This window comes from Hydra viridissima, unplaced genomic scaffold (assembly GCF_058129835.1).
Source record: "Hydra viridissima isolate aposymbiotic clone 2 unplaced genomic scaffold, HvirCarnegie_v1 scaffold_13, whole genome shotgun sequence".
Taxonomy (NCBI): domain Eukaryota; kingdom Metazoa; phylum Cnidaria; class Hydrozoa; order Anthoathecata; family Hydridae; genus Hydra; species Hydra viridissima.
The window spans coordinates 7,049,015-7,071,420 of record NW_028324312.1 but is presented as its reverse complement, the minus strand read 5'-3'; the positions used below and the strand labels follow the sequence as shown (position 1 = coordinate 7,071,420).

Here is a 22,406-nt window from a genome sequence, read left to right as displayed (position 1 = left end):
TTAATGACTACAAGGCTTAGGCAGGGAACAAAATTTCTTAAGAGATTTCATTTTCTGTTTCTGCCAGCCGGAATTAATGTTAATTTGTAGAACAAGTAGTTTCAGTGGGTTTTTTGTTGCCAGAGGTTTCAATTTGCAAGAGTAGTTGATAATATCTCACAACCTTGGAGCTAACAACATATTTAATGTTGAAGAGCTGGGGACTTCAACAGTTCAAAAAGTTTTTTCAGATGGAAAGTTTAGCCAGTACAGAGAGAGGAGTTAGCACAACAGTTGTTATTAAAAAAAACACCAATTGGATTTTAATAATATTGGAACTCAGTATGTTACATCCATGATCACTTTTAAGCTACGAATGGTGCCAAAATAACTGGAAGATGGCGCTCCAGAAGCCAATATTGTGTACTGTTCTGACTTTGGTAGGAAGAACTCACACCATTTTGTTGAATGGCGTGAACACTTTGCTAATTTCTTAAAGCCCTTTAAAAAAAAAAAAGTGTAGCTGGTACTAGATGGTTGCAGATTCTACACAAAATATAGACCCCATAATATTCGCGAGTTACAAAAATGTCATTATGCTTCCACTCTCACCTCACAATTTTAAGCCGCTCAACAGATCTTTTTTTATTTTACTACAACCACGAGAAAAATATTTTCGTATCGCATATACCTTGGCTGTAACTATGGCAATAGCATTTGATGGTTTTGTATCATGTGAAATTCGCTTTGTTCAAGAGATATTTTTCAATTAAAAAATTTTGATCCATTATTTAGTAGTGAAAGAGTTTTTCTACCCGTCTCATCTAGCAGTAGACAATGGAACTCCTCAACCTAACGGAAGATCCATCACCAAGAGCAAACATTACTCTGGTGTCAACAACATCCTCTGATTTGCAATTAAATCCCCAGACACATCCAGTATGCTTCCCACCACATCAGATCATCAACATCTATTCTGTTGTAAAAAATTTTTTTTAGAGAAATAACTGTTTTGTTTAAATATAATAGAAAATTGTTATTTTACTATTATATTTTAAAAAAATAATTTTAACCAAAAAATTACGAAACCATCTTGTTGGCCATATAATTACGAGTATTGAAGTATTATCCATTAGTTTTGAACTGTCAATCCAGACCAACTACAGCATCGACATTTATTACTTTAGACAAGCGCATTGCTCGTATTTCTAAGTCGTATTTTTGAGTCTCTATTTGTAAACCTCACAGCACAAAAAAAAACCTGAAAATTTCAGCAATAATAGAATTATCAGTGAAACTAAAATTTAAATTTTTATTTAAAAATGTCTTAAAGTATTAAAAAAGTGTATTCTGCAGTGACTTAATAAGTTACAAGGTTGTGAGTTTCAACTCAAAGTTTGTACATTTTGATAAATATAAGTTCCATTTTCTTAAAAAATTTAGTTTCAATTTGATAAAACTGAAGCTTTAACAAGGACCAGGGCGGACCCATTGAGAAATTTGAGATTTTTGTGGCATTTTTGATAGAGTACATGAAAGAAATAAAGTCGGAATTTTAACATTTTTGTAAGATTTTTCTCTCATGATTTTTTGTTTTACTCAGTTATATAATGTTTAAAATGTTAGATAAATTTTTAAAAAAATTATTAATTTATATTATAAAATTTTAGTTATAAAATTATTTCTTCATTTACCCTTATCTTTTAAAAATTAATGCATATCAGTCTCATTTATCTTCTTAAATGAGATAACCAGATTTATAGAAATACTAAGGTTTTTGAATTTGATGAACATTTTGTGATAGATGACATTTTTATTGAGAAACTATAGATGATTATAATATGATTATTACATAGTTACAAGATCATTACTAATTGTAACATGATTATAGCATGATTATAACGTAGCTGTAATATTGTTAAAAATTTTTTTTTCCGTTATTATAGCATATTGCCAAAAAAAAGCAATTTTAAATAACCAAATGCAAATAAGTTTTTCTTTGCTTAGAAATAATTCATACATATATATATATATATATATATATATACATATTTCTTCATTACTATTGGAGGAGTAGGCATTCTGATTTTGCTTTTGATGGGAACTGTTTGCTATTAATTAGGTTTTTCGGCGTTATAGGTGTTAAGTTTACAATTTATCTATTGCTTACTAAAACCATGATGTCAAAGAACTTAAATAAGAGCGCTGGACAATAAATGTGCTATTGAATTAAAGTCCATATTTTGTTTTAAAAAGTCATATTAATAGTAGCATATAAACTTGAAGACATATATATTCTTAAACCTATAAATTTTATAATGTTTAGATTTTATCTGCCATGTTCATCCTATCCAAACTTTTTTATCAGCGATAATAAGTAGGTAGTCAAAAACAGGTTTTCTAGAGTTGTTTCTGAGGAAATTTGTATTTATTTAAAGTTGACATTGAAATAAAAATAGCATTTATTTATCTACATTTTTATTTCTACTCTTCATAATATTGACTTTGAAATTATTGAAAATAAAGATATCATTGAGAAAATTTACTAAACTTGACAAAAACATACATGTATATACGTACATACATGTATACATGCACGCAAGCACGCAAGCACGCACGCACGCACGCACGCACGCACGCATGCAGGAGCGCACTATGCATGCATGGGTATATACATCGTACGTACATACACGTATTGGTTTTTGGTAAATAATTGTAGCAACTAGCACGTGTTTTAAACTGATTTTTGACGCATGTTTTCTAAGTAAAATTGCAGGTTTCAAACCAGCAACTAAAACTTATTTTTGCTAAGTATTTTCTCGTTGATTTTATTGGTTTCACATCCGTTACAGAAAATATGCATAATTCGCATTTGTTTTTTCGTAAATAATGATAATCAACTGCATGGGTTAGAAACCCGTTCTTAGACAAGTATTTTTCTGTGACTTCACAAGTTTTAGACACACAGAAACTATGCGTAACTTTCGCCATAGTTTGTACCGGCTAGGAATCGGATAATAACATCTTCATCTGGTATTACGATATATTTGCAATTGCGTAAAATTACCACCCTCGACGTGAGATTCTCGATTTCTAGAATTGAAAATAAAGTTTACAAAATCCTTATCTAGTCCATTCATTTTACAAATTTGCATTCATTTGATTGAAAATATTCGTAGCTTATTCTGATAATTCCGATCGTTCAAATGGCGATCTTTAACTAAATGTAAAACATCTAAAAAAGAATTTCATACAAGTATGTGAATGAATACTTTAAAGCTATAGAGTTGATTTTTAAAGCAAAATAGTACATAAAAAAAACCAACTGCTTAACGCCTAGTAAATGAAATACAAATGCATCAAGAACGGCATAGAGGAAGCCCATTCACACTTGGGCTTCTTGTTAAATGCTTTTAATGAAAAGCCTAAGTAAAGCTTCTCATTAAAAGCATTTAACTAATATTTTAATGTTTACACAAACTGTTTAAGCTCTTTTTTTAATTTTTGATTTTTGTTACATGTGTAATGAGTTGCGTTAATTTAGATACCTTTCAAGACAAATTTGCTTAAACGCATTTTCTAGGAAGAAGAATAGAACTTTTAAAGAACAAACAACACTTTTAAGTGTTGGCTTTTTATAAAAAGCCAACACTTAAAAGTGTTGTTTTTAAATTTACTGCGCTTTGTTTCAAACTGTTTTTTTTTTGTTTTTTTTTTCGTTGTTTTTTTTTTAACTGTTCTTACAATCTATTCAATATGATTGTGTTAATAGGAAAAGAAGAATAAGAAAGAAATGAAGCTAATATCCAATAGCTATCAACCAGATACAATTGTAAGTTCAAACAGCTTATGTCACAGTTGAAAAGATAGAATATCCATAACAGGAAGTATTTATGAACAAATTGATGTACACTTTAATGAAAATACTGAAAACTGAAACTCTTATGTTAATATCGATAAGATGCGAAGACATCTTTCATTAATCCATCTACATTACGACGAAGTAATTAATAATGAGTGCGATATAGGTAATGATGGTATATGTTGATACAAATCGGTTTAGTTTCTGTTTTAAAATAAAATTTTTAGTATAGTTTTATTTTTTTTCATTGATTATTTGTATATAAAAGTATTATTTTCGCATAAAATAAGTTTAAAGCCTGCACAGTTTAATTTATTGTAAAACATTTAGTATTTTAAAAACAGCTGCTTGTTTTGAGCGTTGCTAGGATCAGGGCCACCGAGAGGGAGGGATAATTGAGGTAGTTTGCCAATACCGTCATAGTAAATGGAGCATCATAAATGCCAAAAAAATAAAAGTGATCAGCAACAAATCAGCAGCACTGTGATTGTAAATACTTGATAAAAATTCAGAATAGTTCGCTAGTGTAAAGGGCGATTACAGAAATAGTACAACAAAGGTTTTCATTATTAGAGTTAATATAACTTCTTTCTTTATTAGGGAAATAAAATGAAAATATTAATTAGTTTCCATTTATAAGCTATAAACCATAAGAAAAAAAGTTTTTTAACTGAAGTATAACATTATTTTTTTAAAAAAAAGTTTACAAATTGCGACGAAAAGTTGTTATCATAGAAATAGCATATCAAATAGAAAAAATAATAATAATTTAAAAACCTACATTAAAAAACATTAAAAATAACATTAGCATTTTGAATACGTCTTTATTCTTTATAACAGCAGCACATCTTGATTGCATGCTGAGAACAAGCCTTAGACATTGTTCAACAGTAGTGGCATTCCAGACTTTTCCAATTTCCCCAAAAACTCATTAAAATTAGAGTTTTGTTTATCTCGTTAAGACACCCCAATATCGTATCGTATCTCGTTAAGACACCCCAATATCGTATCATATCTCGTTAAGACACTTCAATATCGTATCTTAAGTTCTCGATTGGATTCAAATCTGACTTTTGGGTTGCCATTCTAGAACATTAATTTTATTTTCCTTATACAAAGATTTTACCGATCTCGCAGTATGCTTCATTTCGTGCATTAAAATCTAAGACATTTAAAATCCTAAACATTACCCCCACCTTTACTCACTGTCATCGAATTATTTTTTTTAAAATATTTCTTTTCAATTGTTTGTTTTATTGCTTCATAGGACGCAAAATATATTCTTTCCTAACAGACTTGAAACAATTAATTTTGGATTTATCAATCCATGAAACATTTTTTCAAAAGGAAAATTTTTTTATTTAGGAACATTTTTACAAACTTAAATTGCTTTAGACGTTTTTTTTTTTTTCTTTTTTGTAAGAAACTAAGAAAATGGGCTAGAAAATGCGTTCTTGAAAGTTTCTAATTTTAAGGGTTTTATTTTATTACTCTAGTATCAAAGGTTTCTTAAGAGTTTTTTAAGTTTCAAATCATCAAAAGAGAGAATGAGTATTTAACATGTAGATTGAAAACATTTTAACAAGTATAATAAAATGTTTTACAGTGAGTCAACAGTTATTTGAATTCTATTAACATCATTCAATGTAATATAATCTTCAGATTTTCCCCTCAACAGAACACAAGTTAGGAAAAATTCCTAGAACTTTTAATAAATTAAGTTTCTAATCGAAAAGTAACTTAGTACTTATAGTTTTTTTAAGATTCCGGGGCTTCTAATACTAGTTTTTTATTAACAAGTTTCTTACAAAAAAATAAATTGTAGTCAATTTGGTTTTGAAACAAGAAGTTAATTGTTCGCTTCCAAGGTCGACTTCTTTTAAACAACGACCAATCATTTGGGCCGATACTACGAGATACTTTTCTTCAACTTTGGTTTTTATTTCATGAGAAGCTAAAAAAAGATCTTATTTAGACATTTTAAAAATTTCTGGATCCAAATTAATTGAAGTTTTTCTTGGTGGTATTTTTCAATATGTTTAAGATTTGAACCAATTTTCTAGTAGACATATTTCATTATTAAGAATTACAAAATTTAAAATCTAGCTTTGACATCCGTGGAAATAAATCCATTTTGATGTTTGGAAGTTCTTAAAACCAGCCAATGTCATGAGACATAGAAAAATAGCTAAAAACTCCCTTTGGTATGCAGTATTTTGGTTTTACAGGGTTTCATCTAACTGCAAACCCAGATTTTTGCTGATTTCGCCACAAAAAGTTACTTCTACTTGGCTCTAAGATTTTCTTACTCTACAGAGACGCTTCTTACTCTTGAACACTTTTTTAGGGAAGTCAAGCACACAATATTCCTGTTTTGTTCATGGTCATTTGTCTAGTTGGACAATGTAGATGAAGAAAAAAGGTTTTAATGTAATGGGAAAAAGTTATGCAATCAATAGAAATGTTCATTAGACACTAAATTTAAATGAAGAGATATCATAAAATGTATTTAAAAAAAGTTGATTCCTTTGATTTGAAAAAACCAAAGCTCAAATATCATAATCACACAAATCAAAATTTAGGAAAATATTTCAAATTAAAATTCAAAAGGAAATGACGGTAAATTAAAAACCACTGTCAAAAACTTGATGATTATGAAAAAAGAGGTGTTTTACTTTTTTAAGATGTTTTTTAAGCTCGGTTTTTCAAAGACGTATTTTGGCATTCACTCTGGGTATGAAAACTCTTTTACAACACAGAAAATTGTTTTAGACGATTATTTTTAACTTTTTATATTGTTGTTTTGAATTGTTCGGCAATTAACATAAACAAAAATAATCAAAAACTGCACAGAAAAGACTCCGCGACAGGGTGTAAGCGGTAGAAAAGACGAATCGTTTGTTATTTGTTGTAGCAAAAGTTGAACATGTTCAAAGAAAATTAAAAAAATTTTGTCTTTTTTAATAACATATTTACACAAAATTAGTTTATTTTTTGCTACTGTACAACAAGTTTAAAAAATTTTAGAATGAGAGTCTACTATATTTGACTTTTTACTAATTTTTTTCCAAATTTGCAAAAACTGGATATATTTTTATTTTTCACCATGTTTAAAATCATTAAAGGGTAAAGTTTTGAGTGGTTCCATTATTAAAATGTGGTTAGTGTAACAAAATTCTGACTATCCATGCTTGCTTGATTTTGAGCAAACCTCCACTGAGTTTTCATCACTACTTGAAAATATTAGTGAAAGACAAAAAAAATCTTGAAATAAAAGCTGTTGAAGAGTCTCATGACATCAGCTAATTTTAGCTTGTTTTAAACTTCAAAATGGATTTGTTTCCTCGGATGTCATAGTTGGATTTCAAAATTTGTAAATCTTGATAATGGAATATGTCATACTTCCACTCAGTATAAGTGACGGTGATGGGTCAGTTAGTAGTTCAATATCTCAAAAGTTTACATTAGCGGAGATTGGTTGTGCTAGAAAACGATTGGGAATGAAAACATATGCTGCAACGATAATCTCAGACAGCCTTATTTATGCAGTATTTTGGACACCAACCGGAAACAACATACTGTTAAAACGATATCTCTGTTGTTATCTGCATTTTGACCTACAAAAATCATTTTATTTGAGCTCAGAAAAAAGTTTTGAACTTTCATTCGGTGCTCGGTGTTTTTTAAACGACTCTTCTTTTTGACATTTTTTTTAATTCAAGAACTAATGTTTTTAAAAGTCAGATTATGAAATACTTTTTCAAATTATTTAATATAATCTATCGTTTCAAATAAAAGTTTATCACTTGTTATTTTGAGTAACTTTGCAGTTTTTTAATAAAATTAAAGGATAAAAAGTAGGTGATGTCTCCAAGACCCCTCCCGTTTTGACATCAATGATGCCAACAGTTGAATAGTTGCTTCCAAATTTACAAGATTTATATTTGTCTGTGTCTTCAAAATTTATAAGAAGGCAACTATAATATATTCGATTGTGAAAACATGTCACCCAACAGTGACAATTATATTTCTATAAATTTTTATTAACTACGGGAAATGAAATGCTTCAGCTGTTTGTGCTCGTCCAATAAAGAAAATAAAAACCTCGAACTCGATTATTCTAAGTTTTACCATAACAGTTATAACAGCAATTTGAATGAAAGAAGTGAGACATTCTTCTTGTTTACTTGATCCTCTGCCAAAACATATAAGGTCACTGAATAATAAAGCATTTATTTTGCTTTGAGAGTCTGAGGTCCAACAATAAGGTTTTGGGCATGTTATCTTTCTGTAGTATTTATGCGGTTCAATAGTCAATTTAAATTTTAAAAAATCTGTTCAAATATTAACCAAAAAATGCGCAAAATTTATTGTTCATATTATTCATATTCTTATTATTTATACTAATAATATCTATATTGCTATCATTATTGTTACTGCTGTAATAATTTTTCTTGTGACCATCATTCATGTCAAATAAATGTGATTTGAACAACAATTTATTAGCTTTTTTTATCACAATGAATTCTAATTGGGCTCATTCCCTTTTGATTTGGCCACCAGATTGGAAACCATTAATTCAATCAACAGGTAGTGCTCACTAAAAGCATTTAGCGTTTGAAAAAAGCACACATTTGAGTATTGGGGTAATTTTTATTGCTTAACCTTGGGGATAAAATTGATGTTTGGTGTATTATTTAAGAACTGGTTATTTTTTTTCTTAAGTAGTTGAAAGAAAGTATTTAAAAAAATGTTATTACTTATTATTTTTTTGCTTGGAAATATAATTTCAATTAATGCACTTATTCGAAATTGCACAGCAGAGTTCTGTGACCCGAGTCATGAACCTTACGCTAACATCGTTTTCGTAATGAAAGGTTATAACATCTTAACCGGAAATCCATTTGTATCAGGCGGAATTCAAGATCCTGGATTCCGAACGAGTTTCATATTTTCACCTACCGTTAAGGATGAGGATTCTCGATACACTCTACACTCTGGTATTACAGCCAGTAAGGTAAAAGTATAACAATATTATTAAAAAAAAATTAACAACCTCTTTTCAAGGTAGTGATTAGACATAAATCATTGTATCGTTTTTTTATTTCACATTCTTACCTGTTTTTTTATTTATCCGTTTCCTATGTTAAAGCGTATTTATTTAAGCCCCATGCCCAATTGATTAGCTTCATAAAAAAAGAGAAGAAATACAAATGATATTGTATACATGGACATTTTTTTTTAACTCCCTTTTATTTGTTAATTTAAATAAAAGGGAGTTAAAGAAAAGTTGTACAATTTTTTGCTGTTAAGTGATATTAATTTATATAGTTAGGGAAGTTAAAGTTATTGAATATAAAATGCGAGGATGCAATCAAGTGTTTTCGCACTTAAATATAAATTATGACCTCTTTATTAAAAAATTTCAATAAGCAGGTGGTTTTTTTCTATCTGGTGAGGAGCAACATTTCTTAAAAATTGCAAAACATATTGAAAAAAAAGGGTTAAAAATAAAAAAATTCCTGAAATGCTTTAACAAAATAACTAAAATGCTTCTTTTGTCTTATTTTGTCAGCTTATTTTGTCTTACTTTGTCAGCGTTTTTAACATGTTTTAAGATTTTTAGAGTCTGTTATTCATTATAAAACTGTTTATTAGATATAATTAAAACAATAGATAATAAAACAATATATAAAATAATAAAATTGTGAAAAAGAAAAGCAGTAAAACAACTGCAATTAGATATAAAGCTATAAATTAATATATAATTAATATATTCTAATCAAATATAAAAAACAAATGAGAAAAAAAGGAGTGTTATGATGTAATATGAGGGGTTGTTGATCTCTTCGTATTTATGAAGTACTGAAGAGTATTTAAGAAGTTCGCTGAAGAACTATTTTCTAACAAAAAAAACACGTTTTTCAAAATAAATGTTTGTGATGTTGTACCGTAAACTGTGTATCGAAAACAGTGTTTGTGTAAATGTTTGTGTAATGTACCGTTAACTGTGACAACATGTCTCAGTTGCGCGAATAACAGTCAAATTTTCAAAAGTGTACTTTTTTTTTAACCAAGAATCTTCTTGGGAAATGGTTTGTTTGATGTGTTTATTTATTCGTGCGTAGCTTAGCTCTACGTTCCGAGCAAAATTTAAATTATTTGGACATTGAGTAGTTACTCTATAGTCAATAAGGAAAAAAAAGTCTTAACTCTACCTTACACATCGATCTCATTAATGTTGCATAAGAAAATGTCGTACACGTGTGTCATATTCAAAAAATAAGGTCACTTTTCATAAAAAACGTTTGAAATTTCTTTTAAAACGAATGTAATCTGAAACAAAAATGATTTTGATTTGCCAAGAATGCTTTTATTACACTATGGCTCGTCCTTACTAAAAGCAAAATTCAGTTGAAATTCCCGACTAGTACACCATCCAATACAGTAATTTGGACATCTAAGTCAAAAAAAAAAACTCATCAGTTCTTGGTAGGTTAACCGTCCGCGTCTAGACACTTTCATTGAAAAAATGGGGATCTAATCGAATCGAATCGAATGTAGGCCTCCCATATATCTTAAACTTCTATAAACTTTATTTGATATATTACTTAAAATTGATTATTTTTAGCCCTAAAATTTGCTTGGTAGAAACAAAAGTTTCAGTACTATCACTAGTACGGCATTGAAGTTTATGGCAATAGTCTTTCAACCACTTGCGACTATGAGAGACGAAGGCTTTTTAAAATTTTTTTGATTGCCATGGAAACACTCTGGGTTGAGATAATTTGTTTCGCTCATACTTGCAGTTGGTTGATTGAGACATTTTGATATCAATCATAACCATGTTAGCTATAGTTACCCATGTCAGGCTTCTTGTCAGTCATAACAACAATTCTCAACAGGCCACAACAAGAGTAATTAAGCTGTGCAATAACAACTAATTATATTACAGATAGTAAAAGCATTGTGTCATCACCAGAGAGAATTCTGGTGATGATACTATGGTTTAAAAATGAGCAGTTGGTATAAAACTGGCTTAAGCTGGTGAAGCAGACTTGAATCTAAATGAGTCAGAATGGAAATTATTTAAAGCATACACAGATTTTATTGGGATCTATGCTGGTGCTACCAAAGTTACGTCACCTTTGATGAACTTTTTTCCCCTAGAAGCATTAAATTCTTACTTGACAATATATCATAGATGTTCAATAGTTCTTTTTTTATTTCCAAATCTATGCAAAACTGGAACCAGAGAAGTGTAGTTCAATCGTTTGTATTTCTTTCTTGAAGTATATGGAATGTGCTTTGAAGTTAAACTATTTTCTTATAAGTGCTATTGCTTGCAGTACTTATGCTAAATTTGTATTCAATTGTAATTCGTGAACTTTGTATTTACTCAACTTGAACTATTTAGTATTTTTTAATATTTAGTATTTTACTTTGTATTTACTCAACTTGAACTATTGATCTATTTAGTTTCATTTTCTCTTTTCTTGACTCCTTTACTGTCGAGTTGACTTCAAGCTGTTGAATTTTTTTAAATTAAGTTACGCACTCCACCCATCGTTTGGTAAACTTTTCTAAGATTTCTTGAAACTAAATTTCAATGTATACTTTTCCTTCATTTTAGGAAGAAGTGTGCTCACTTTCGGAGGATACTAAGATTGTAACTACTGTGAAAGGCTACAGAGATGCAATTCAAAAATTTTCAAGAAGCGGAAAATCTTTTACATCAAGTGTTGAGACTGAAATTACCGCTCAGATTAAGTTTGTAGAATTAAAAACAAAGGCGAATCCACTAATTGATTTATCCTTTTCTGCCAGTGAAGATTTTGATACAAATGAAGAATTCTTCACGAAGCTCCAAGGCAAGTTTCCATATCTTTGTATTTTCTCCTTTCTGAGTTATTGAAGAAACTTTAAAGAAGTTTATTTACTCATTTTTATGTAAAAAGTATTTTTTATCTTGTTTAAAAATTATCTGCATGCTGCAGTAAATACGCATAAGAAGTTATTTTTGCAAAGCGAATTCTCATTTATTACAAACCCATACTTGGACTGTCTCATTTGACTTTTCTAACTCTAAACAAAAGTTCAAGGGTTACTGACTTGAAACACTTGCCGTTTGATGTTTGGCTTTATGAACTCTCTTACTATTAAATAGCGTTATCTTTATTTTAGGTTTAAATAAAAAATTTTATTGCCTTTAGAGTAGGTTCCATAATATAGTGCTTTAATTTTTTGAGAAGCTTTTTAATGCGATCTTATTTATATTACAGGTGTGCTAAGTATCAAACAAGGAATTTGCATTTCTTATTCCGTCATGATAAGCACTTACACACCCCCTCCTTTTACTCCACAGTTTAAAGAGGCTTTAAAACGCCTAAGCGAGGCTATTACAAAAGATCAACAAAAAGAAGAATTTAAAAAGTTTATCGATGAATTTGGGACTCACTATTTGAAGCAGGTGTGCCTATCGTTTTTTCTCGCTTTTTTTCAGTTAGTATATATAATAAATGTATACTTTAAACAGCATGCACACAAAAATGCATAAGTTCAGACATTTTCATATACATTTTTATTTTTTAGCAGACCAAAGTTGTCTTGTGTAGTATAAATAAGGAAAATGGGAAGTAAATAGAAATTTACAACCTTTAAAGAGCATTGTATGTGGTGATTTGTATTTGCTACACACTTTTAAAAATTATGTAAAATAGACACTGGACTTTGGTTTTTTGATTCTTTTACGATTAATTTTCAGTTTTCGGTCTGTCTTTTTATGTTTGATACGCAGAATTAGTAATAAATTATTAATAATTTGTGTCCGAGCTTTGGAGCATGGGTTTTTCAATTTTTTACAATTATCAACAACTAAAATAAAATTTTTTGTATAAGATATTTAAAATAAATTTAATTTTCTAAAGTTTATTAAAATAGAACTTTTAACAGCCCGGTTTTTGGTGTGACACTTTTACATTCATACGTAAAATTCTTAGTTAAAACTTGTTTTAATCAAATAAAATCGGCTTTAATCGAATGGCAGCTCTGCGCAATGTCTTCTTACAAAGTATCGCATAATTTTTCTGAAATCCATTAAATTTGTATGTCTAAATATAAAAGTTATTTTAAATTAAAGTAATTTTAAACAACTTATACAGAAATTTTTATTTGTTATAATCGTTCTTTTTTACATTTTTTTCCCAGCCAACTTGCAGCATAGGTTATTTTACTCTCTTTACTTTCAGAAAAAACGCATTTTTAAATTGATTTAATTTAGGTTTTAGCCTTCAGAATTGATACGAGTTTTGTATCTGTGACTTTTTTTATTAGACAATTTTGATTCCAGAAATGACTCCAGTGAATTGTCTATAGGCAGTAAAGTCTCATTTAGTTCTGTCACTTTGAAGAACACAAAACTTTTGACATTACAAATTTAGTTGTCAAATATGGGCGAATGGTCTGAAAGTCAGCCTGCTGAATATTTTAAGTATTGCTATATGATTTTTTAGTAATAGCCCTTTAAACAATTATACGTGTTTTCTGACTATTGCAGCAGCTTCTTTTAAGAAAATTAATCAATGCAATTTTAGTTTGTGAACAGGAGTAACAAAAACCATAAAACTAGGTCTATAGTTGCGGTCGTTCAGAAGTGACAAGTTATTAAATGCAAGCGCAGTAGTAACTTAAAGGAATTCATATTTTAATAATGGCTACGGTTCGAAGCAACGAAATGTTTTTAGTTTGTTGAAGGTTTATTTACAAATGTTTCAATATAAATCAACATTTTTAACTCTTTCTTTAACTGAAATCATAATAAGCTAATCTTAGTTGCTTAAGAAAATGATTCAAATAAGATATTAGATCAAAAAGTTTCAAGTTGTGCTTTTCTAAGTAAATTACCATTCTAGAATAGGCTGATTTGTTTATACTTTTAAAAACACATAATCTAATTATCTGAGCGTAGATTTTAATTTTCTTTTTTTTTTTAATTTAGATGAGTTTTTTTTACTATTTAATACTTTTATCAGATTTCAGCACTCAGTTTTTTTCTTATCGTGAGCACACACACACATAGCTATAATGTATATAAACTTTACATTTTGATATTTTTTACTTTCTGAATTGGGTTTGATTGCTATTCGTTTGATTAACCTCTGCTTAGGAAAACAAATAGCAAGAATTGTTTAGTTTTTCAGGTGCTCTTTTTTATTTTAATTACTTCTCTTCTCACTTCTTACTCTTACAGGTTTATTTCATAATCCTTGTTTACTTTTGCTTTGTATACATGCACGGCCTCTTTATTATTATAACAAACATTTGTGTGCTATTTATAATTAAGGACATATTGATGTAATGATTTCAGCTGTTTGACAACTTTTTGCTGATCCACTTTAACGATTAAGTTTTTTTAAATTTGCTTGAAGTTTCCTTGAGTTACAATTTTTGTCAAGTTAGATAAAAAATGTGCTCTAAACAGAGTGGTAAATCTTTTTTTTAAAACATTTTCCACATTTCTCAGTGAATAATGTGATTAGCCTTTTTTTTTTGTTTGTTTGACATGATACCAGAACTTTCATTATATTTTTAAAATACAAGAATGTTTTTAAAATATTTCTAAAATATATTTGTATATATAAACATGATAAAACAAGTTTGTCTTTTAACAATAAATATGGACCTATATAAAGTCGCCAAACAACTGATGAAAGATTGCATCAATACATCTTCTTGATCCTGAAAATAGAGGTCGTTCATGAATATGAAGCAAAAAGAAGGGTAGATTGCGAAAAAACCTGAAAGAATAAGGAGTTTCCCGCTGTTGGTATAATAAAGCCTCTGCTTAAGCAAACAAATTGCCAACTCATCAGAATATATACTAACATCAATGGCAATTAAGAAGATAATTAATGCTAAACTGCAACAAAAAATTTTTTTTTCACCAATTGATTTTCACAAGGCTATGTCTGTGTGTTTCCCTCATCATTGGTACGACTTTGCTACAGCAATCTTGGTTTCTAGTTAGGTCATGTAGAAACAGTTATAGAGAATGTAACTATGCTATAACTATGATTTCATTTTTTTGATCACATTGTTTATGGTATCATAACATTTGTGACAAAATTTTTAAAAGCTTTTATAAAAGTTCTAAAGTTCACTTCTCACTTATTTACACAATTGATGGCTGAGCAAAAGGATGGTATATTTAATATCATTACATCTATAAAATTATTTTATATAATTATATATATTTATAAAAAAGTAAACAACAGTGTTTTATAAAACATGTTTAGAATATGGTCCCGCAAGACATCCCAAAATGCAATGTAAAGACAATTAGACTTTAAATATATGGATTTTTAGCCGAGTTTGCAAGCATTAGTGCAGTCATTGCCGCCGAGAGGAGGATGTAGACTGGGAAGATTCCCATGTGTGTACAAATAATTTTTTAAAATAATTTTTAAAAGATTTAAATAGTTTTGACTTTTAAAAGATTTAATTTTTATTTTTAATTTTCAATGACCAGAGCACGCTTCTATTAGCCCTAGGTATGTAATTGATCATAATGAGGACCCCTTAAGAAAACTTCCCCAGGGCTCGAAATTTCTCTCGGCCGCTATGGGTGCAGTGCAAGTATTTTATTATCACTCACTGCATAGAGGTTGTCTTGGATTCTTAATCACTTTTTACGAAGCTAACTTTTTAATTACTCTAAATATAGTTTTCAATGCGAAACCAAGAGACGGTCCATTTATTTGTATATGATAACATTTATATATTTATATACTTTAAAATAAAGTAATATATTGGAGTATCATCTTTATATGCTTTCAGGAACGGAAAATAGTAAAAAAAAATTTGAGTTTTGTAAGTTAGACTAATTTTTTTTATTAGTCAAAGTCTATTATTAAATTAGAATATTTAAAAGATAAGTAGACTACAAATAACTTTTAAATAGCCAAGTTTTTAAATTATTTAGTAAAACTTTCTAAATTTTAAAAAAAATTTATTTGGGGGGTTGAAACTTGATTGCGAAACTTTTGTCACATCAAAACCGAAGTCAAAACGTTTGAGCGTTTTTTTCGATATTTGAATTTAACATTCAAGAAATTCAAAGCATGAGTTTAAATACAATACATTATAGCTTGATGCTTTAGGTGTAATTGCTGCACACTGTTGTCAAAAAAGACACCCATACACTTTGAACTGAACTGAGAACGTCCATATGTGGTGATTTACATAATCCTGAGTTCAGAAATCCAATTTTTGAAATCAAACGATCCACGGAAAAAAAATTGTCTTTAAATTTATTATTTTTATAACTTATATATTAATTTCTTATAACATATTCCAGTTAATTTTTCTTTCAGTTTTTTAACATTTAGGCGACTTAAACTACAGTTATATCAACCCAGACGGGCCAACAACTGTTAGCATTTCTTTTCCTAAATCACTTTCACAAATTTAAATTTATGAATTAATGTTTTTTTTGATTTTTAATTATAATATAACTCGTTTTATTGACAAAACCGTCATAACTTTACAAAAAAGTTGATTTTTCTTCCTTTTATTTTATTATTATTTTATTCCGCTAAAAATTACAATCTTTGAAATAAGATTATTAATCTAATTTTGATTCTTATCATATTAGGTTAACTCCACTAATGAAATGGCTGAAAGAAACTGTTGACAGTTTAAAGATCACTAAAGATTACTTTACACGAGCACAAAATTACGTCCTTAAGGTGACATGCATAACGGTGTACCTGGATTGCTAATGGTTAAAGAATGAGTGATAAATATTCTTTTAAGTTGATCTTTAGTAAGGATACTATACCGGAGGAATGTCGGTCAAAAATAATTCTGTAAATAATAGATAATGATTAAATTAAAAATAAAAAAGCAATCTAATATTAATTAGATGCAAAACGAACACAAGGACCCTTAAAAGAACAACAACAATCCAAAAGAACATAAGGACGCTTAAAAAAGCTTACCGCCTAAAATCAACCTGCAATTATAAAAAAAAAATATCAAAAACTAATTATTTTGCTACACACTCCACAGGAGTTCTACTTCTCTGATAAAAAAAAATTTCTGCATGTGTTTTACATGTGGAAATGCATGTAATATTGAACGGAGTTTTTAAGTGAGCATAAAGGTTTTACATTTACTTAAGCAAAACGTTTTGAGTTATATTTTTAAGTTGCTCATAAAAGAGAATTTTTTAAGAAAAAAGCGTTTGAGTGGCGAAATATTCTTAGTTGCACGAACAGAATTTTTTTTTTTTTAAATGCTGTGTAGTATAGGTGCATGAGTATTGGTTAAAAACTTTTCAAGGCCCGGATAGTTTCTTTATGTCAGTATAATGAATTTTTTTATGGTTTTATTTAAGTGCGCAATGGGTGCAAGGATGGCGGTAACTAGAAGATATTCTCAAAAGGAGTTTAAAAAAACGAATTATGCAAAGCTGAAGAAATGTAGCTCAGAACGCTTTAAGTTAAGTCTACTAAATGGACCGAATGGTGGTAAAGACTCAGAAGAATGTTCAAGTACCGAACTTGATGGAAGCAGTGACCAAGTTGAGGACTATGATCGAGAGTATATCACTTCTTACGGATCAAAACCAGGAGAGAGCATTATGGAATGGGCAAATCAAAAGTTTGATGCACCTCTTCCAGTAAAAATGGAACTTAGTCCAATAATTAACTTGTTTACAAAAGCTCATTTTTCCCGAGACGACGATATCAAAAATATAACAATAGAAAATATTCTAAAATGGTTTTTACCATTATATTACAAATATTGCGACAACTTTAAAAGTGATTTGGGTATTAAAAGTTGTGATCCACCAAAGGAACGGTGTGGACTGAATGATAATTGCATTCCAGGCGAAGAGGTTTGTTATGATAAAGAAGGTGATAGTGGGTATAAATGCTGCAGACCTCAATGCAAGTTAAATCCTTGTGAAAACGGTGGAAAATGTACTGATACATTGGATATAAGATGCGATTTTACTTGTCATTGCACCAATGAGTGGAGTGGTAAACATTGTGACAAAAGAGTCGTTGTTGAGGAAACCCTTAAGAGAGAACTAAAAAATGAATTGACAATTCGCGATGGAGTAAACCACGAAGAGTTTGCGAGTAAATTTTTTTTGTCTTTAGCCCTCGACTATCCTGAATATACATTTGTGGTGGACTCTTATAATGCAGTTTCAGGGTATGAAAACCACGCTTATAGGGGTGTAGAAGGTAGAGTTACACATTTTTTTAGAGAGGGTGGCCGCAATATTGTTGTAGGGTGGAAGCTTAAAGAATCTCCTTTAGAAAGCTTTATGAAGACAGACATCAAGAATAAGCTTGAATCCGACAAAGATCTTAAAAATCGCGTAAGTTTGTACTCATATTTTTTTAATAATTTTCATCAACCTTATTACTATATTGTGTCTTTTTGATTAAAATTGTCGTCAAACATCACTTTCGTCAACATCATTTTGATTAAAATTGTCGTCAACATATTGTGTTAACATGTAATTACATCTGAGTCACCAACTTTATTTAAATAACTTTATCTAAATTTCTATCTTTTAAAAAAAAAACAAATTTTCTGAAGTTCATTGAAGTACAACTCTTTTTGCGTTTAAAAAAGCGAAAGTTTATCTTGTGACAAGTTGATATTCAGACATAACTTGTTATTTTAGAAAAATAGCTTAAACGTATTTATTAGATTAGTTATTTGGTGCGATTTTTTGAAGATTGAAATAAAATAATATAAGGTATGTAAAATGTAACAATTTTTTTCTGGAAACTTATAGCCTTGTAGGTCTTATCATAAAAATGATTTAAAATTCGATTTATTTTAAAAAACTAATATACATGTTATTACTTTATTCTTTATTATTAGTTATTAACGGGAAATAAAACTCCGATGCTAAAAAGGATTTGTTTTTATTTTAAATGAGTTTTTTAATCAATTTATAACTTTTAGTAGTGTTGCGCTATGTTCTTAGAAAACTATATCCAGAATTTTCTTATTCAATTTTGAATCTTTACATGAATTGTGCGGCACTTTTAAAATTTACTAAGGCAATAAAGTTGCTTTCAGCTCCGTTTTCGCATTACATTTAAGCCTGTTTTAGTTTTTCAGTTTTAAAAAGTTTTAATGGTTAAAATGGTATCTCACTCTAATTATGATAAGCCCCACAATTCTTTTACTGTCTCTAAGTGGTCATTCAAAAAGTACTTAGCAACTGTGAAGGTAGCGGGCATTTGTTTTTTCGTGACAGACCATCACGGAATATTTGGGGGGTCATGTCAAGCTGATCCAAGTACAGCTACAAAAAAATTTCAGAATATTTTCTGCTAAACACTTATTACGTTTTACTTAATGAGTGTCTTGTTTGGACGTTGCTTCTCTCAATGAAAAAGTTCATATAGCAGGTTTATTTGAAAACCTTTACAAAGTTTTTAAGCAAACTCACGTCATTATCAATGAACTCAGATAGAAAGTTCAAGAATACAGCATGAAGTAAAAAAGGAAAATACGATATTGAAACAAAATCTGAGTGACAAAAACCTATGGTACCAGACAAACACAAAGATTCAGGGAAAAGTCCAGTTGAAAGCTACTTCAAATTATAGTCCTCCACAAATAATGGTTAGCTTACTTAATTTATGAGCAAGTCAGTGTTGTCTTTTTTTTTTTTTTTTTTTTTTTTATGAACGAAGATACTTTTCTTTTTTATTCTTTTTTGCTTATTTTCTAATTCGTTAGTATGTTAATTTGTGGTGGTACAACATTGCAACAAGGCCTGGCCACCAATTTATAAACTCGTGAAAGCCTTATGCAGCTATTCAGAAAATTAGTTGTCCTGTATTTATCTAAATTTCGCTTATTTAGGTATTTTCAAGTATTTTAGGTAACAGACCAGGGCCACAATTATCATATGTTGATGTTGTTGACAGCATTTGTTTGCCACCACAGCAAAAGATCGCATCGATTGGTTTGATCGACTTCTTAACCGCAACAAATTGAAAGAATTTCTCCTCAATTCAGCTCGGCAAAAAAAGGCGATGAAAAGAAGCGCAAACTCAGTTATTGAGGAATTTCTCTTAAAAAACTGGTGGAAAAAGCGAAATTTGATTTGGATTGACCTGACTAGCGAGATAGATAAGAATTCATAAAGCAATTAGTTGAATAGTGATATCAGGAACCGCTACACACTAACGGCGAAGCAACGAAATGATATGAGCAGTTAAAATACTGTTTCAGCTTACAAAAGCTTTGAATCGTGAAGGTTTAGGAGTTGAAATGCTCCTCGGCTTACTTGCATTTGTTGCATAAAAACCACAGGACAAAAGGCACATGACAACTGCTCCTGTTCATCTTTACCAAACCTCAAAACTCAAAGTATGCTTTGCATCAAGTTTCCCCAGGCACAATCAAATTTCTTAGAAGAACAAGTCGCAACTCTGTGCAATTGACTATTACTATATTACCTCTGTAATCTCAAAGAAATACTGTCCAACAATGAGTTGAGACGTTACTCCTTAGCATAAAGTAACCTGATGCAGATTTAAAGGTCTTAAGTGGGTTTGTCTAGGATTTGAATGCCCCAGAACCTTAAAATCAGCTCAAAATGAGCTTTGTCTGGCATTACTAGGTTTAAAGTAAATCTAGTATCTCGTGATGCAGAGAAAAGAGTAATTCCGTCGTCGAAATTAGAGTTGTGCTTCAATAGTTGAATCATAATTTCGTGCTTTCATCAACACTGTTGTAGCACGCTGTTTTGAAAAGTAATTACCAAACTTAATCTCAAAATAAAACGCAGAATACTGAAAATAAATACGGTTCGGTAAATTCCTTAATGTTTTTCAAAAAACGAGATTTTCAGGTACATAAAAAAAATTAGAATCCATGAATTTTCTTAGAAAAAATTTAAATACCAAAATTCAAATGAATTTAGAAAAAAAAGGTTTTCACGTTAATATCGTTAACACACGCATGTATCTTGCTTCTCTTTTGCTTTCCCCTTGTAAATAATATAGTTAATTATCTTTATTGGATAGCCATTGGCCATAAACATTTGTAGTATTAAGATCTTTATTCAGGACAATTTTTTTCCCCTCCTGACCTTTTACCATAAGTCTGCACCACCTTGTAAGCCAGCCAACTTATAAATTGCTGTTAACTTGGAGTTGGATGTCAATACCATTATGTAACAGTTTTTTGTATATTTTAGCAGCCTTGTCTGTTCATACTCTTGTAGATGTTACGAATGGATACCGTTCGAGACCATTTTAAGAATTTTAACAACTTAGGTCGCTAAAAGTTCATTTACTTATGTTACGAGACACCATATTTTTGAAAAAACGTTAAAATGTTATAACAATAAAATGTTTTTTTTAATGTTTTCTTTTGTAACGATTTTTTAATCATGTATTTTGACTGATAACTGTATATATATATATATATATATATATATATATATATATATATATATATATATATATATATATATATATATATATATATATATATATATATATATATATATATATATTTATATATACGTGTGTGTGCACATAAACACGTGTAAATGTATGTCTTGATAGTCCATACATTTATTATCAATTTGATTTTAGGGGCATCTATTGGAACTTGCAGATGCCATCGCAAGAAAATTGCAGGAAATATGCTTCGAATGTGATGTTCGTTTGGTGCATGTTATACGTAAACCGAGTAATCTTCATTCCTGTGGTGATGATCGATGGATAATTAAATATGAAACTGATCAAGTAAATGTTGTCATTTTTCTTGGAGAACATATGTAGAATTTGACCATGAGTTGTTGTTACACCACAAAATGGTTATGTAACAATCAGCCTTCATATTTATTTAAATAAATTAATCACTGCTGCGCGTTCCTTTACTCCTATTTTTATTTCGTTTCTCCGGTTTTTTTGAATTCTTTAACAAAAACAAAAAAAGATCAATATCTTCCGTAAAAAAAATCTTCACCTAACATTAAAGCGTTGCTAAATATATATATATATATGATTTGAATGTTGACATCTTGTATAAGAGTGTATGTTATATTAATAATAAACATCAAATAATACGAATTCTCTAAATATATATATTAATTTATTATCAGAAATTTTCGCTGGATTATGGTTACCAGCATCATCAGCTCGTAAAACTATTTTAAGTTACAAAAAACGGTTAAAATTAACTGACGTCAGCAGTTGAATGGCTTCTTTCTTTATTATTCTTACGTAAAAACGTAAAAAATGGCATAATGATAAAGGTAATGGTTTTGTTAGAATAGAACACGAAAAAGCTTTAGAAAAAATTCGCGAACAGATTGGTCCAACAAAAGTTCTGAGTGAGGATCCTACTTATAGTTATGCGACTAAGATCAGAACCTATCTCTCACAACTTAATAAAAAGCAACGATTTTCAAAAACTGAATACGATAATATATATCCAAGTGACCCCATCCCACCTCGTATGTATTGTCTAATTAAAGCTCACAAACCTGAAAAATCCTATCCTATGA

General features: G+C 29.5%; 1 protein-coding gene across 3 annotated transcripts; it reads left to right on the top strand.

Moving 5' to 3' along the window:
- The first annotated feature begins 8,482 nt into the window (after positions 1 to 8,482).
- Positions 8,483 to 21,776, top strand: LOC145194700 (uncharacterized). Of its 3 annotated transcripts, none has more exons than XM_090070916.1 (5): positions 8,483 to 8,931; positions 11,430 to 11,712; positions 12,124 to 12,311; positions 17,238 to 18,233; positions 21,490 to 21,776. In XM_090070916.1, exons 3-5 carry the CDS (start codon positions 12,168 to 12,170, stop codon positions 21,676 to 21,678), a joined length of 1,329 nt encoding a protein of 442 aa, XP_089927042.1. In that variant the 5' UTR covers positions 8,483 to 8,931; positions 11,430 to 11,712; positions 12,124 to 12,167; the 3' UTR covers positions 21,679 to 21,776. The 3 variants fall into 3 exon arrangements, with proteins under 3 accessions (XP_089927042.1, XP_089927041.1, XP_089927043.1); XM_090070915.1 differs by having other exon boundaries at positions 8,507 to 8,858; positions 11,475 to 11,712; XM_090070917.1 differs by lacking the exon at positions 8,483 to 8,931 and adding an exon at positions 9,921 to 11,257 and having other exon boundaries at positions 11,321 to 11,712.
- The last annotated feature ends 630 nt before the right edge of the window (positions 21,777 to 22,406 follow it).